At 40.6% G+C, this 15,701-nt stretch overlaps 1 protein-coding gene across 5 annotated transcripts in view; it reads left to right on the plus strand.

Moving 5' to 3' along the window:
* Positions 1-15,701, plus strand: part of HECW1 (HECT, C2 and WW domain containing E3 ubiquitin protein ligase 1) — a 394,788-nt gene that overhangs the window by 362,339 nt on the left and 16,748 nt on the right. For all 5 annotated transcript variants that reach the window (XM_073239079.1, XM_073239081.1, XM_073239080.1 and 2 more), the window contains 2 exons: positions 10,956-11,054; positions 11,630-11,759. In XM_073239079.1, the coding sequence (XP_073095180.1) occupies positions 10,956-11,054; positions 11,630-11,759 (229 nt within the window). The remainder of the gene's footprint in view (positions 1-10,955; positions 11,055-11,629; positions 11,760-15,701) is intronic.

Genomic DNA, 15,701 nt, shown 5'->3' on the forward strand with positions numbered 1-15,701 from the left:
CAGAGTGATCATTTCCACATCAATCAATTCATTCCATAGACTCTACAGGAAACCGCCAGTGGATTCCCACTGCACTTAGAATAAAATCCAAAGTCCTTTCCATGGCCTGTCAAGCCCTGCATGATCTGTCCCCTAGATATATCTCCAAACCCACGTGTTACCAGCCTCACCTTCTCTCTCTGGGTCCAACCCCATTGCCTTCTTCACTGTTATTTAAATAAACCATGTATGTTCTCACACTTGTTATTTCTATACTCCCAGCTTACAATGCTCATTCTCTCTGAGGCTTATTTCTTTTCTTAATTCAGATCAGGCATTATCCCTCAGAAAGGATGACACAATGTGGTGGTGCATTTGAGAAGAATCATTCTGCCCTCCCATCCTTTCCCCAAGAGAAGCCTAGAGCTCAAGTTTTTGGTGGGAGTCCAAAAGGATATTTGTGGGGTAGGAAGCTAAGCTTAGAGATTCAAGGAGGAATGAAAAAACTGCTTAGATATGTGCAGAGTAGAGCTCAAAGCCTTGGGGTGTGTGACCTTCATTGTCTTGGCAATCCCAGGAGAGACAAGAGGCACCTATGTGTCAGAAAGGAGCTATGATCACCTCTTCAGATACCTTTCCCCAGGAGGGTGGTTTTACTCCCACCCCAATCAAGGGACATTTGGCAACATCTGGGGAGAGTTTTGGTTATTTCATCCTTGGAGAAGGTAATACTGGCATGTAGTGGGTAAAGGCCAGAGGAGGTGTTAAACATCGTACAGTGCCCAGGACAGCAAATGCCAATAGCACTGTGGTTGAGAGACTGGCTCTATTCTTTTGAGAACCAAAAAGGACCTCTTAAAGGAACTTAACCCCTGCAAGCCCTGGCCCACTGCCAGGAAAGCAGGGACCAGAGATGATTCCTAAAACAGCATGGATGCAAAACATGACTGCAGCAGAGAGAACCTTCTAGAACTGAGCTGACACAAACCACCCAGCTGTCAGTCCACAGTCACAAGTGGGTGCAGTCTCAGTCATAGCTTGAGAGGCAGGCCATCGTGATGGTGTCATGAGGACCGACATGCATGGGTGCCATTTCAGCGGCCCTCTGGCCTTGCTCACTGACGCAGCAGACTGACTTGGAGCCCCTGTGATGCACCAGTGCCATGCTGGTTCTGACAGGGTCTCAGAAGAGGCCTTTAAGTCTGCAGGTACACAGGGTTTAGGGCAGTCCTCAGGGTCCTGCCAGGTGGTCTTGCATCTGCCTCAGGCCCCAGCCCCTCACCAATGGCAGGAAGAGCTGTGTACACTGTCCCCAGATGCCCAGCCTCTTTACAGTTCTCTAGGATATAGGCTGATCCTCTTCCCAGGCAGGGAGGCCAGGCGATGGCACCAGCTTTGGGCCTCTCAAGGAGAAAGTGGGTATAGGGAATGCAGAGGCCAAGAATCCCTCAGAGAGAGATGATGGCTTATAGGTCAAAAAGAGGTGAATGAGAAGGTCACCAAAACCAGGACACACCTTGAGACAATTAGTAGGGGCCCAAGTTTAATGCCAGGGGATCAAAGTACCAAAACACTGTAGCAAACCTTTCAGGCATATTGCCTGGGTACCGCCCTGAACATTTTATTCCATTTTATATCACTTTCATATAAAGAGACTAACTAGAAACCTTTTTAAAGTGTTCCACTTTCCAAAATGTCCTTCCAGGCTCTCACTCGGTCTTTTATTTTCTTTGCTTGTCAAACCATCCTGTGTCCCTTTCCATAAATGTGGCCTGTGGACAAGAAATCCCTCTCCCAAATGTCCTGACCAAATTTTTTTGCCATCAAGGAAACTGCTTTTTAAAGAATCAGTTAAAAAATACACTGTGAAATCATTACGTAGTACCTCCTGCTAAGACATATTCCCACCCGGTTTCATTAGAGATTGAAGAGGGAGAAGAAGGGGAGACACCTACTATTTCAGCTTCTTGATGCAAAACATCCAGCTCTTCTTTCCATACACTGAAGTCACCTGAAGTGCCCTCTGCAGTTCAGTCTTTCATCCACCTTCTTGGACAGAGACCTACCATAGATACTAGAAATGTAAGCAATTAATCTAAAACAGGCTTCAAAAGGTATATGATGTTGCAGAAATCATCAGTAAGTTTACATAGTTGTGCTTCCCTGGGATAAAACCAGATGATAATTTTCAGTTTAGTTTGATTCAGCAAATCTTGATCAGGCCCTTACTTGTGCCAAGCATTGTGATCCGTGAGCAGAGCAAAAGTTTGCAGTTCTGCAGGAAACAGCAATGCTGGTTCTCTGGTCTGGTCCACATTCTCCTTCTTCACTCCAGCATAGGTGTATAGCTCTAGGGTTCAAGCTGGTGTAAGGGATCAAACATGCCAGTCGGCAGATAGTATTTATTAAGCACCCAGTTGGACTCATACACTAGTCCCTGAGCAAAGTCTTAACATCTTATCAGTTACCTTATATAATAATTATAATTATGAAACCCATTTTGCAGATGAGTCATCTGAGGCCCATGGATGTTATGCAGTTTGTCCCAAGTCACACAGCTCAGGAGAGTTAAACCTAGGCAGCCTGACATCAGAGCTTGTAATGTTGTCCTCCCTACCACATGGCCTTTCTTGCATTATTGGAAAACAACCCAAATGAGTCAACAAACAGAAAGCACTCAGGAAGAATGAGGGAAGAGTCAAGTCTTTGCTGGGCCTCTGAACCACAGGAAGGTGTGCTAGAAATGTGTGAAACTCTGTTACCTTTGAACTCTAGCTAAAATGTACAAAACCCATATGGAACTGAGATAAATCCTTGCCAATACATTGGCTCCTTTGGGATCTGCTGCCACAGTTCCCCCTCCGTGGCTCTATGAAAGCTCAAAGTGGTTGCAGTGGCTTAATCGGAGGAACTCAGTTCATCTCCCAGACATCTGGTGAGTGTTGCTGAGGAGCCTTGAAGAGTGACATCTGCCCATTTCAAGAGTTCTCTGGTGGTTCCAGAGTTAAATGACTCCCTGCTGCCTCCCCAGTACCTATGAGCAGATGTGTAAAGGTGAAGACCACTTAGGTTTCCACCACAGTGGGAGCACAAACCGAGTGTAGAACTTCCACACAATGAAAAACTTTGTGGTTTATTTAAGTTCAATGATGGAAACCTGTATTTTCAAATTTGTGAGGGTCTCTGTGCTGCCCTGTGGTGTGGAAAGAGGAAGCTGCAGAAGATCATGAGTGGCAAGGTGACCGCATTTATGAGAGTGTGTCTGTGCTCACGACTGATACTTGGGGGAGGCGGGGGTGACCCATCAGGGCCAAGGGCTTTGCCTCACATGACAGAGTTATGCATTTTTAAAATATTTTCTGTACTGTTTATATTTTTCTTTATGCTAAAAAATACCCAATTCTGTTATTTTTCTTTGGCAGGAGGGTAAGGGTTGATGATACATGGTACCAAAACAGAAAATTTGCAGCATATTGAAAACAAGGATAAGAAAAGAATGTAGAGTTCAAGGAATATTTCTACAAACCACAGGGCTAGTGGGGTCAGGTTGAGAAATCTAATTGTGAACCCTCCCCATTTCCCTCTGAAGGGAAACCATGCTTTCTAACCAATGAGACCCATATTTGACTCAATCTTTTTTCTATTAAATGTGGGGTTCCTGGTATTTTGCTCTACTGATCATCATTTTTTGGTGTCTTGGGTCCAAATGGTTGTATGTGGAATCATCTCTGAGCAGTAAATAAATAGAACAAAATGGTTTATGTGTTTTTAAAAAGTCAGGAATACATCTTAGGGTGATGGCATCTCAGAATCTCCTGGGGACTTTTCATATTACACCGAGGGTGAAGCCAGAGGGAAACTCTTTTCCCCCCTCTTGAGGATTACTAGTGGAGGGAGGTCCTGTCCCTGACCCATCAAGGTGTCATGTCCTTCAAGTGGCTGGAAGGGAGAAAGGATTGAGACCTACCTTTTAGTGGCAGGGGGAGGGCCCCAGGGGGACAGGCCCGGTGTAGCTGGCGGGTGTGTTTCATTCGTCATATCTAGTATGTGCAGTTGGGGAAGAGGCCTTGTCTCCTCCTGTCCTCTGCCACCCACGCATTAAATATAGCACTTATATCTGCTGATTTACCTGGGGCCTGAGGCTCCTCTGATGAGGAGAAATTGAATTCGTCCATCACAGGACTCAGGCACTTGTGGGCATGTCTTGCAAAGGGAGCCAGTGGACAGCAAATTGTGAGCAAGGAATCTGGGGTCCTTGGAAATAACAGAGGAGCAGAAGAATGGCTCAGCAAGCCTGGATGGCCAACAAAGCCTGAGGTTCGCATGTGAATGAGTGGGGTTAGCTGCTCCCCAAACCCATTGTGACCTTGCCAGCCCAGGAATTAAGAATGGTGAATGAACTTCAAAAGCAGTCCTGGTAAACTCTCAGGCCCCCAGCAAATCCACTATGAGGCCCCTTTAACAGAGGAGCTCTTTCTCTACCAGCAAAATTGTAAATGCGGACAGGCTGCTCAGAAGAGCAGATCTTGAGCAGCAGCCTGCAGGCTGGTGACAGTGACCCTAGAACATGAAGCATATTAGCCATCTGAGCGATGCGCTGAGGCCAGTGCAGCTTCAAGAATGGAAGCCCTGGGTAAAAAGGAGGGGTGGGCCACACCCCTGTGCAGGGATGGCCTGCCATATCAGATGGGACTCCCAGAGAGGAAGGAGTGACTGGCCCAGCAAGTTCACAGCAGGGGGGCCCTCCATCTGGAGACCCTGGGGCCTGATACTAAAGGGACACATGCCCACCCTGAGCAGAGGAGGAGGGGTCTGCTACTTCTGTAGGACTTTCACTTATCCTTAGAACTATTTATTTATGGCAAGTAACTTAGATCAAACATGAACTTTTTGTTTATGTTTATGAACTTTTAAATTATCTAGGTAGTTTCTTAGATTATCAGTCTAGAGGCTAAAGAAAAGTATTGTCTTTCCATGTCATAATTGCTACACATTCATAACTGGGCTAACAAACACAGTCAATTTCCCAACAAGTCTTTGTTCAAGCTTGTGAGATAAATAAAGGAGGCGCTCAATTACTAGAAGGTGTTTTCTCATTCAGTAAATTCTGCACCATGGCAGTTCATCAACTGGTAAAGTCTTCCTGTTCCAATCTAAGCTTTTTAACTGTGTTTGGGATTTGTACAGTCACTGTGTTATGCTTTAAACACACAGCCCAGAGCATAGCTCATCACTCTGGAATACATTTTAGTGTATATACTGGATGGGTTATGAGCTTTGCTGTGTATATATGAAGCCAACCTCATTATCACAGATTACTTGCACAACTATGAAAAAATACTCACAGCCTACTGTTGCCCACTTCAGTTTGTGAAACCAGTATAAATTTGTCTTTAGCAACTCCCCCTTATGGTCACCCCCATCCAAAGCAAATAAACATTCCCTGCTGGTGGTCTGTTTTGCAGTCCCCTATGCTGGAACAGCCCCATCTGCTTCCTCCATCTGATCCCACCACCTGGTCGAGGCAAGCAGTGGCGATCCTAGCTGCATGGCTGAGCAGGACCGCAGACGCTGAGCTCTCCTCCCCAGACCCTGCTTTCCTCAGCACTCATGGCTGGTCCAGAGTGGGCATCCAGCCTGGCTGGGACAACCAGGGAATCAGGCTGGAAACTGGGACAGAAAGAGTCAGAGAGAGTCGAGCTGGTTTCTCTCCAGGTGCTTGAACTCCAGGAGGAAACACCTGGGAAGTACTGGCAGTGAGAGAGCAGAAAGGAGCGAAAGTCCAAGGGGAGGTTTCTTGGATGAGGCTGGGGGAGGTCACTCAGTCCCTCATGTTCCTGAAGCCCACCTGCATTATGGACCCTGGGTTCTGGGAGACACCGCCAAGACCTCCTAATGAATTACCCCTTTGGCTTAAGCTAAAGGTTGCTTGAACGAAAATATTTCTAACTGGCATAAGCAAGTGTTGGAAGCCAACATAAAATAATAATATCAATAATAGCTATCATTTAAAGAGAGTAGTTTTCCAGAAAAGGAAAGGGAGAGGAGGTGGTTAAGTCCTTCCATGAGCTCACATAGCAGGTAGCCTGGCCCCTGACCAGAAGATTAACATCTTTACTGTTTGGGTTCTCAGAATGGACACAGAATGAAGGGCCTGGTCTGGCGTCAGGCAGGTCTGGGGCAGTGTCCTCCCTACACTACTTGCCTGGGCTAATTATTGGCCCTGGACTTGTTACCCTGTGAAACAAAGAGGCCACAATCACAAAATAGAGTTGATGCAAGGATCAATGAGATAACATGAATGACATGTGTTGCCTAAGAAACATTTAATAACAGTTATTTCTAATCTGATTCCAATTTTCACTTATAATTAATTGCAGGACTAGAACTGATAGAATATTGTGAAAAGTGGTCATGACCAGCATCCTTCTGTACTTCTACTGTTACATACAATGCTGAGAAAGATGTTTTACTACCCTAAGGAAGCATTCTTCTTTTCCTGGTTTACTACAAAGATTTTTTTTTCCTCCAGAAATTGATGGTGCATTTTAGCAAGTAACTTTTCAGCTTCTACTCCCCACCTAAAAAGCCATAGAATTTTTGTCTGTTGACATTATAATTAATATTAATAATAGAATGTCTAGTACTCACCTGTCGAATCCTAAAATCAAACAACCTTAACCATTTTGCATTGTTCTGGGAATGGATTGATAGTTTTGTGTATGTTATTTTTTTATGTATGAGTGAGGTGTCTTCAGTTTTCTTTCTTTTTCTCTTTTCCAGATTCTATTTTGTGGTTACAATAGTTTAATGATGAATTAACAAGTTTTCTACTCTGATTTCTGGAACTATTGAAATGCCAGAGGGGTTTTCTGTCCATTCAGGGTTTGAAAGGGAATATGTGTATATATATATATATATATATACATATATCCAGTCCCCAGCATCAATTTTGGATATAATTCTTTTTCTTCAAAGTTTTCTAGTTTACGCTATGATTGTCTATTTAAGTTCTCTACTTCTTTTTTAAAAGATTTGAATAATTTATTTTTTGCTAGAATATTTACAATTCATTGAGATATTCAACTTTTTAAAATTGAACTGAAAAACAATATTCTCATGTAATTTTTTCATCTACTCCATGTCTGTGGGCACTCACTGCCTGCCAAGATTACCTTTTCTCTTTCTTAGGCCCACTGGGACCACCTCTAAGTGAGGAGGGTGCTTGGCCAGGCAGCTCTGTGCTGACCTTTGCTTTCTCCTGGCTTTAGGGGGTCTCAGTCTCCTCTACCAGCATGGCCGCAACCCCGCCTTCATGTTGGGGGCACCAGTCCTATGCTTTAGAGTCCAGTTGGAGTGGGTTGACCTGTATTGGAGTAAAAGTAAACTGTTTTTATACACCGGATCATGGTTCCCATGCTGGGAACAGTCAGTTACTAGGGTGGTCGGGAAAGAGCACTGAGGAATGAAGCCCTGGTGGGGCACTGCAGCCCCGAGGACTCTCAGATGTTTGCTCATCCTATGGCCATCCCTGTCCACAGTGTCCCCAGAGCAGCTTTACTGAGGATCTCTTCACCTCTAGTCTCTTCAGAGTCAATAATATTGCATGTTATGTCATGCAAAAAAAATCAACTGCTAGCACACCAATTTGAAGTTGTTGTTTATAATTACACTTATTCTATGGGGTCAGATAATTTATTCACTTTAATAATTTTTATAGCAGTAACAAATTAGGAAATCTTTTGAGTCTAAAAAGAATCTTGTGAAAGGTAGTGGAGATGGGTTAGTTGGAAATTCCAATTAGGAGGATCTGAGAAAAGTCACAACAAAGTCCACATTTAGGTGAAAATCTAGTTAAAAGGAGACCAGGGAGACCCCAGTTATGGAGGCAGGTACTGGAGGTGGGCAAGGCTTACATGATAAGGAAACCAGTGTGCTAGACCAGGCAGACAGGAAGCTGGTTTAGGAGCAGGGCAACAATGGGATCAAGAGGCAATTTGCCCCAACAAGGATTTAAATCGATAAAGGCCCTTACATCTGGATGTGGCCAGGTCTACATGAGCATTTCTCCACTGCAGAGATATTGTTTGTATGTGGCTGGCAGTATTAAATAGTAATGTAGGCCCAGCTTATTACTTACGACAGTGTGATTCCATGTAATCTTCCTACTAGCTATGAGCACAACCACCACATGTGATTCATACTCAAATCCTCCATGCCCCAGTGTATATCAGGCACAGACAGACCTTCAGGTGGTATGTCTGAAATGCTTGAATGGGTAAGGAGGCACAGTCTAGCAAACGTTCTATATCCTTGGGTTCATGTCCTGCTCAGGTCCAATATGCACTGTTTATCTAGGCTTCCAGAATCCCCATTCTCCAGTGCTTTTCTTTTCTTGGATTCTTATATTCCCAGGTCTGAAAAGAGAATCTAGCAAAATGACTCTATTCTTGTACTTGGAGGGGAGGAGGGCTCCTTCAGTGCATACCGAGCATCTAGGCACTGCTTATGACAAAGAATAAGAAGAGGGAATATGAGACCTCGCTTGTGTCATCAATTGACAAATTCTTTAAGTGGCGTAACATGAGTACTTTATGTAAAGAAACATGTTAATAAAAATATAAATTAAGTTATCAAAAGGAAGGATAAAAACGATATGACCACCTCAATAGATACTGAAAAAGCATTTGACAAAATTCAACATCCAGTCATGATAAAAACTCTCAACAAAGTGGTTATAGAGGGCACATATCTCAACAGAGTAAAACCCATAGATGACAAACCTACAGCTAACTTCATATTCAATGGCAAAAAAGCTGAGTGTTTTTATCTCTAAGATCAGGAACAAGACAAGGATGCCCACTCTCACCACTTTTATTCAACATATTCCTAGAAGTCCTAGCCACAGCACTCAGACAAGAAAAATAAATAAAAGGCATTCAAATTGGTTAGGAAGAAGTAAAACTCACTCTTTGCAGATGAGATGGTAATATGGTAATATATGTGGAAGACCCTGAAGACTCCACCAAGAAACTATTATAATTAAAAAATGAATTTAGTAAAGTCATAGGATACAAAATCAATGTACAGACAGAAATCTGTTATATCTCTATATACAAAAAAAAACTAGCAAAAAGGGAAATTAAGAAAACAATTCCATTTACAGTTGCATCAAAAAGAATAAAATACCTAGGAATAAATCTAAGCAAGATGAAAGACCTATACTTTTGAAAACTGTAAAACATTAATCAAAGAAATTGAAGATGACACAAGTAAATGGAAGCTATTCCATGCTCATGGAGGGAAAGAATTAATATTGTTAAAATGGGCATACTGCTATCTATAGATGGCTTTGTAATCCCCACCAAACTACCAATGACACTTTTCACTAAAATAGAGCAAATAATCATAAAGTTTGTATGGCTACAGTAATCAAAACAGTATGATAATGATACAAGGACAAATATATAGACTAATGGAAGAGAATAGAGAGCCGAGAAATAATACTATATGGTCATTTAATCTACAACAAAGGACGCAACAATAAAGAATGGGGAAAAGACAGTCTTTTCAGTAAGTGGTCCTGGGAAAACTGGAGAACTACATGTAAAACAATGAAACTGGATCATTACTTTACACCATATACAAAAATAAATAGAAAATGGATTAAAGACCTAAACATAAGACCTGAAACCATAAAACTACAAGAAGAAAAACATAAGCAGTAAACACTTGAACATCAACATTAGAAATTTTTTCCTAGATATGTCTCTCCAGACAAGGCATCAAAAGCAAAAATAAACAAGTGGAACTACATCAAAGTAAAAAGCTTCTGCACAGCAAAGGAAACCATCAACAAAATGAAAAAGGCAACCTACTGTATGGGAGAATATATTTGCAAATGATATATCTGATAAGGGGCTAACTTCCAAAATATATAAAGAACTCACACAAGTCTAAAAGACAAAAAATCTGAATTAAAAATGGGCAGAGGACCTGAATAGACATTCTTCCAAAGAAGACATATAGGTAGCTAATTGGCACATCAAAAGATGCTCAACATCACTAATCATCAGGGAAATGCAAATCAAGACCACAATCAGGTATCACCTCACATTTGTCAGAGCAGCTAATATCAATCAGATGAGAAATAACAAGTGTTAGCAAGGATATGGACAAAAGGAAACCCTCCTACACTGTTGGTAGGATTGCAGACTGGTGCAGCCACTATGGAACCCAGTATGGGGGTTTCTCAAAATACTAAAATTAGAAATACCATATGACCTAGCAATTCCACTTCTGGGAATCTCCCTAAAGAAAACAAAATAATTAGTTTTTTAAAAAAATGTAAACACTTCTATGTTTATTGCAGCATTGTTTACAATAGCAAAGATATGGAATCAACCAAAGTGTCTATCAGTAGATAAATGGATAAATGAGATTTGGTACATATATATAATGGAATATTATTCAGCCATAAAAAAGAAACAAATCTTGCCATTTGCAAAAATGTAGATGGACCTAGAGGGTATTACACTAAGTGAAATAAGTCAGTCAGGAAAGAGGAACATATGATTTCACTTGTATGTGAAATCTGAGTAACAAAACAAAGCAGAAATAGACTCTTAAACACAGAGATTGGACAGTTGTTTACTATGGGGTGGGAGGTAAAACAGGTGAAAAGAAAAAAAAGCACAAACTTCAAATTATAATTTAGTCACAGGGATGGAAGTATAGAACAGGGAATATAGCTCATAATATTGTATGATCTTTGTATGGTGACAGATGGTAACTGTACTTACGGTGAGCATTTAATAAGTATATAATTGATGAATCACTATGTTGTTCATCTGAAGCCAATATAACATTATATATAAACTATATTTCAATTTAAAAATGATTAAAAATACAATGAAATATTTAACGATATAAATTCCCACCTGCCCTTTAATTTCTCTGCCTTGTCTGTGTTCCAGGTTCAGGTTTAGTGGTCGTATCCTAGGCCTGGCTCTGATTCATCAGTACCTTCTCGATGCTTTCTTCACGAGGCCCTTCTATAAGGCACTCCTGAGACTGTAAGTGTATTGCAAACCACCGTGCATCCACCCAGCCCTGCCTGCAGGATGACAGGGGCTGACCCTGCACCTCTGACCCTCCGGACCCAGTTTTGCCCTAATAGTCCTGTTAGGTTTATGGTGCTTTACTTTCTGAATGCTTAGATACCACATACGCCTTCAATAAAAAAGGCATTTGAAGATTTTAGGTAAGCATGGGAAAAGACTATTATTACATCATGTAATGGATATGAATCAGTTTATGTGAATAATTATAGTAACATCACGAAGTGCATTAACTACTAAACACAATTAATGTGTTTATAGCTTTGTTGTTTTTAAATGATACTTTTCATCAATTGCCATGGAGAGTCCATGAGCCAATAATTGTTTCATGTTTGTTATTGTAAATATGTTAATATTTCCTTTTGAAAAAAATATTGAGTGAATAAAAAGGATTCATCAACATACGAAAAAGTATCACATTTTAAAATAGGTCTATGTTATTTTAGCCAGGAGGGGCAGAAACACCAGCAAGGTGTGCACAGCCATTTGTTTAACAATCTGTGCACCTTTCTGCCTTCGAATGCACCCAGGCCCTGTGATCTGAGTGACCTGGAATACCTGGATGAGGAGTTTCACCAGAGCTTGCAATGGATGAAGGACAACATCATCACGGATATCTTGGACCTCACTTTCACCGTTAACGAAGAGGTTTTCGGACAGGTTTGTGAGATGTGGGGCTAGGAAGAGATATTTTGTTTGCTGTTATGGAAAATTCACATGACACAGTCTACCATCTTAACCATTTTTAAATGTACAGTTTGGTATTAAGTATATTCACATTGTTGCACAACCAATCTCCAGAACTTCTCCATCTTGCAAAACTGAAATTGTACCCATTAAGCAACAACTTCTCATTTCTCCCTCTTCCTTGAAACCACCATATTACAAGACTCCCTTATTTTTTAGGGCTGAGAAAAACTCCACTGTATGTATATACCATATTTTGTTTGCCCATTCATCTGTTGATGGACACTTGAGTTTCTTTCACTTTTTGGCTGTTGTGAATAGTGCTACTATGAACACAGGTGCACAAATATCTGTTTGAGTCCTTGCTTTCAATTCTTTGGCTATATGCCCAGAATTGGGATTGCTAGATCTTATATAATGGGATTTTGTTTTTTAACTAGAAAATAAGCAGTTGCATTCAATTCCAAATATAATTATTTGAGAGCTACTCCCTTTAATAAAGGTATGCCTTCTTCATTCTTTTTCTTGTTTTGACATTGATCTACTTTATAGAGTTTTTTGAAAATCAAAGTGGTTGTGATAATGGATCAGAAAGCCTATTTGTAAAGTGTGCTATGTAAAGTTTTTGTTATCTGTGCAACTGAAAAAATACGTTTATCAGTACCATTTAGATAGTTACTCCTCCAAAATGTATACATCTCACTATTAGTTAACAAGAAAAAGGTTCCCATTAGTTTTCTATCAGCATGTATATGACATTGAATCATCTAGGTTACAGTTTTATCAGGCTAACAGTAGCCTGAGAAGATTTAACAATTAAGGTTTTAGGAACATCATTTACTAGAGATCCCAAGAGCCGACCTGTGGTAATTTGCAATGCTTTGTTGTGAGAATTAAGTTGGGAGACTTTGTAAGTACCTTGCATGAATGGGGACAGTGTGCTGAGTCTGCGATGAGGGTTACCCCACTGAATCTGCAGGTCACCTACTGCCCACATCTCAATCAAGAATCTTGGACAGGTCCTGGAAAATGTCAAATTCTGTTGTATTTTCTTTGCATAAACATATTTCTGAAGAATACGTTCTTCCATATTTGAGAAAAAATTTATTTCTTCTCATAGCTAGAGCACATTTAAATATGTTCAAGAGTATACAGTTTCCTTAACTGATCTGCCATAGATGACCGTGTAAAATACATTATTCCCTGTGCATGACTATTTTAGCTCATCCTTTACACTTTCCCTATCATAGAGGGTAAATTTGTAAAATAAATCAATGATTTAGCAAATTGTATTAAAACAACTGGGTAACCATCTTAAAAATTTTAAGTTAGATCCCTAACCTAATTAATTACACTAAAATAAATTCCACCTGAATAAGAAAGCTGAATATAAAAAAAATTAAAAATTAAAAAATGAAAAGAAGAAAATGAGAGCATTTTTATTTTCAATCTTGCAATAAGGAATGCTGCTGTAGATGTGACACAAACTTTCAAAGTCATAAAAGATTGATTAGTCCACTAAACAATTTTTTTGATTTTGCATGGCAAAAATACACCATAAGCAAAGATAAAATGGTGTAATATTTAACACATTGTAATGCATAACACAGACAAAAGACTCTATCAATATAGGAAAAAAATCCCACAGATCAATAAGAAATTATCAACACAATAGAAAACTGGCAAAGAATATAGATTGTTCCCAGAAAAGGAAATAAGAGGAAATATACCCAACCTCACTCACAATTGTATGAAACATAAATTAAAGCACAAATACCATTTTCCTTTAAGAGAATGTCAAAAATCAAAAGATCTAGCAGTATTCTACTTTAGAGATGGTACAGAGAAACAGGCGCTCCATACAGGAGTGTAGGTGAAAGGAAGCAGAAGATTGGTTCACACTCTATGAAAGGCACCTTTGTGACATCTGTCCTCATTCTAAATGCACCTGCCTTTGACTCAGCTTCCACACCTAGGAATTTGTCTTACAGATATATTCACACCTAATTGAAATCACTAATGCATCAAGATCTTTATTGTAGCATTGTTGCAAATGGCAAAAGATCTGGAATAATCTAAATGTCCAGCAGTGGAGCATTGGTTAAATAAATTATGATATGTTCACACAATGGAATAGTGGACAGTGAGATGCGAAGCTGTTAAAAAGTGTAAGATGCCCCAGCCCATCAAGTTACATATAAATTATAAACGATAAACATGTTAGAACAACAGCAAAGAATAAAACAGGTCCAAACAATTGCAAAGATGTATTTTTAAGTGAAACAAGTATGGAGAGGAACGCGGTGTGTAATATGCTACGGTTTGTGGGAAAAAGAGGTGATATATACAAATTCCTGGTTCTTACATAGAATCTCCCTGGAAGGGAAGGAAGGATGATTTCCTCCAGATAAGGAGATTGAGTGGCTGGGAGATGAGGTGGAGGAGAGAGTTGCTTTTCATTTTATGGCCTTTTATACCACTTGAATTTTATTCCATTAACACATAATATCTACTCAAAAAAATGAAGTTAACTACAAATAACTAAATATATGAAGTTAAAATAAAAATTAATGTTGAAAATACAAAAGAGCAATCCTTCATGTGCAGAGAGTGTAGGAATTAAATGACTCCAAAAATGTTTAAAATGTTCTGTGATAAAGATCCAGATGGGTTGCAGATCTAAAGTAATGCATATTGTTTAAAGCTTAAACACGACCTGTTTCTCTTCCAATGAAGTCATGGAGAATGATGATTTTCATTTTAGAAAATTTAGTCATCGCCCTTCTTTTGGCCAGTTAGGAAATGGGGAAGAGCAGACCGACAGACAGACGCAGGTGAGACCCCATAGGCTCTTCCTGGGTGAGTTAGTCAGGGTTCAGCTGCTAGTGAAGACACCAGACAGACCCTGCTGACGTTAACGGAAGTGTGTTTTCCTCTCACGTGAGCGCTGGAGGCAGGACTGCAGCCCCTGCGATGGGCACCTGCACTCATGGCCCAGGAGCACAGGGTGCCCCACCATCCTGTACGCATCTGAAGCAGCAGGACAAAGGAGCAGCAGCCCTCCCTTTGAGGAGGCCCCCTGGAAGTGCCACGCACTCTCCTGCTCACACCTTATTGGCCAGAATTTAGCTGCAACAGAGGTTAGGAAATAAAATCTTTAACTAGACAGCTAGGAACCAGAAGTTCCAAGGAATGTGGATATTGGGTGGCAACTAATATGTTATCTGGCCAGTGTTTTACAAATAGCACTAGCCACCTAAGTGAAAGAAGAAAAAGTAACTATTAGACTTCTGTGGATGCTTTTGTTTAGGTACCTGTGTCTGTATACACACACACACACACACACACACACACACACACACACTCACACGCATACACACACATATATTTTAAAACCAGCTAAGTACAGCTGTGCCTCGTTTGTCTTATAACATTGAGTGGTTCAGTGAGTTCCTTAAGGGAATTTAAGGTGACTGACACTTAATTCCTTCAAACACAATACTTTTAGACTAAAGTTTAAACTGTTATTCACCCTCTTGCCTTTCAAAAGGTAGGGCACAAATCATAACATTTCTTGATGACTCAGGCTGTGCTAACAAACATGCATCCCCATCCTAAGTGGAATGTCATTCCTGGTTCCTTTCTCAAGGCCAGTCTGTCATTCTCCAGCCACTGTCCTACCTGCTGTAAAAACCACCTTCCCCCACTCTGCTGTTTTGCTGCCAATGATCTGCTGTGGGTGGGGAAGCTGGTGGCTGTCACAAATTTGATCTAATTTGGATTTGGGGGAATCAAGTGGGTGACTGGTATGGGGACATTCCAGTCCATTTAGGGAAAACAGGGCATTTTTCTTTTATTTCCTTTATTCCTCTTGAGTTAAGGAAACACTTTTCCTCTTTATAAAGCAAGGAACTG

The sequence above is a fragment of the Manis javanica genome, chromosome 6 (assembly GCF_040802235.1).
Source record: "Manis javanica isolate MJ-LG chromosome 6, MJ_LKY, whole genome shotgun sequence".
NCBI lineage: Eukaryota > Metazoa > Chordata > Mammalia > Pholidota > Manidae > Manis > Manis javanica.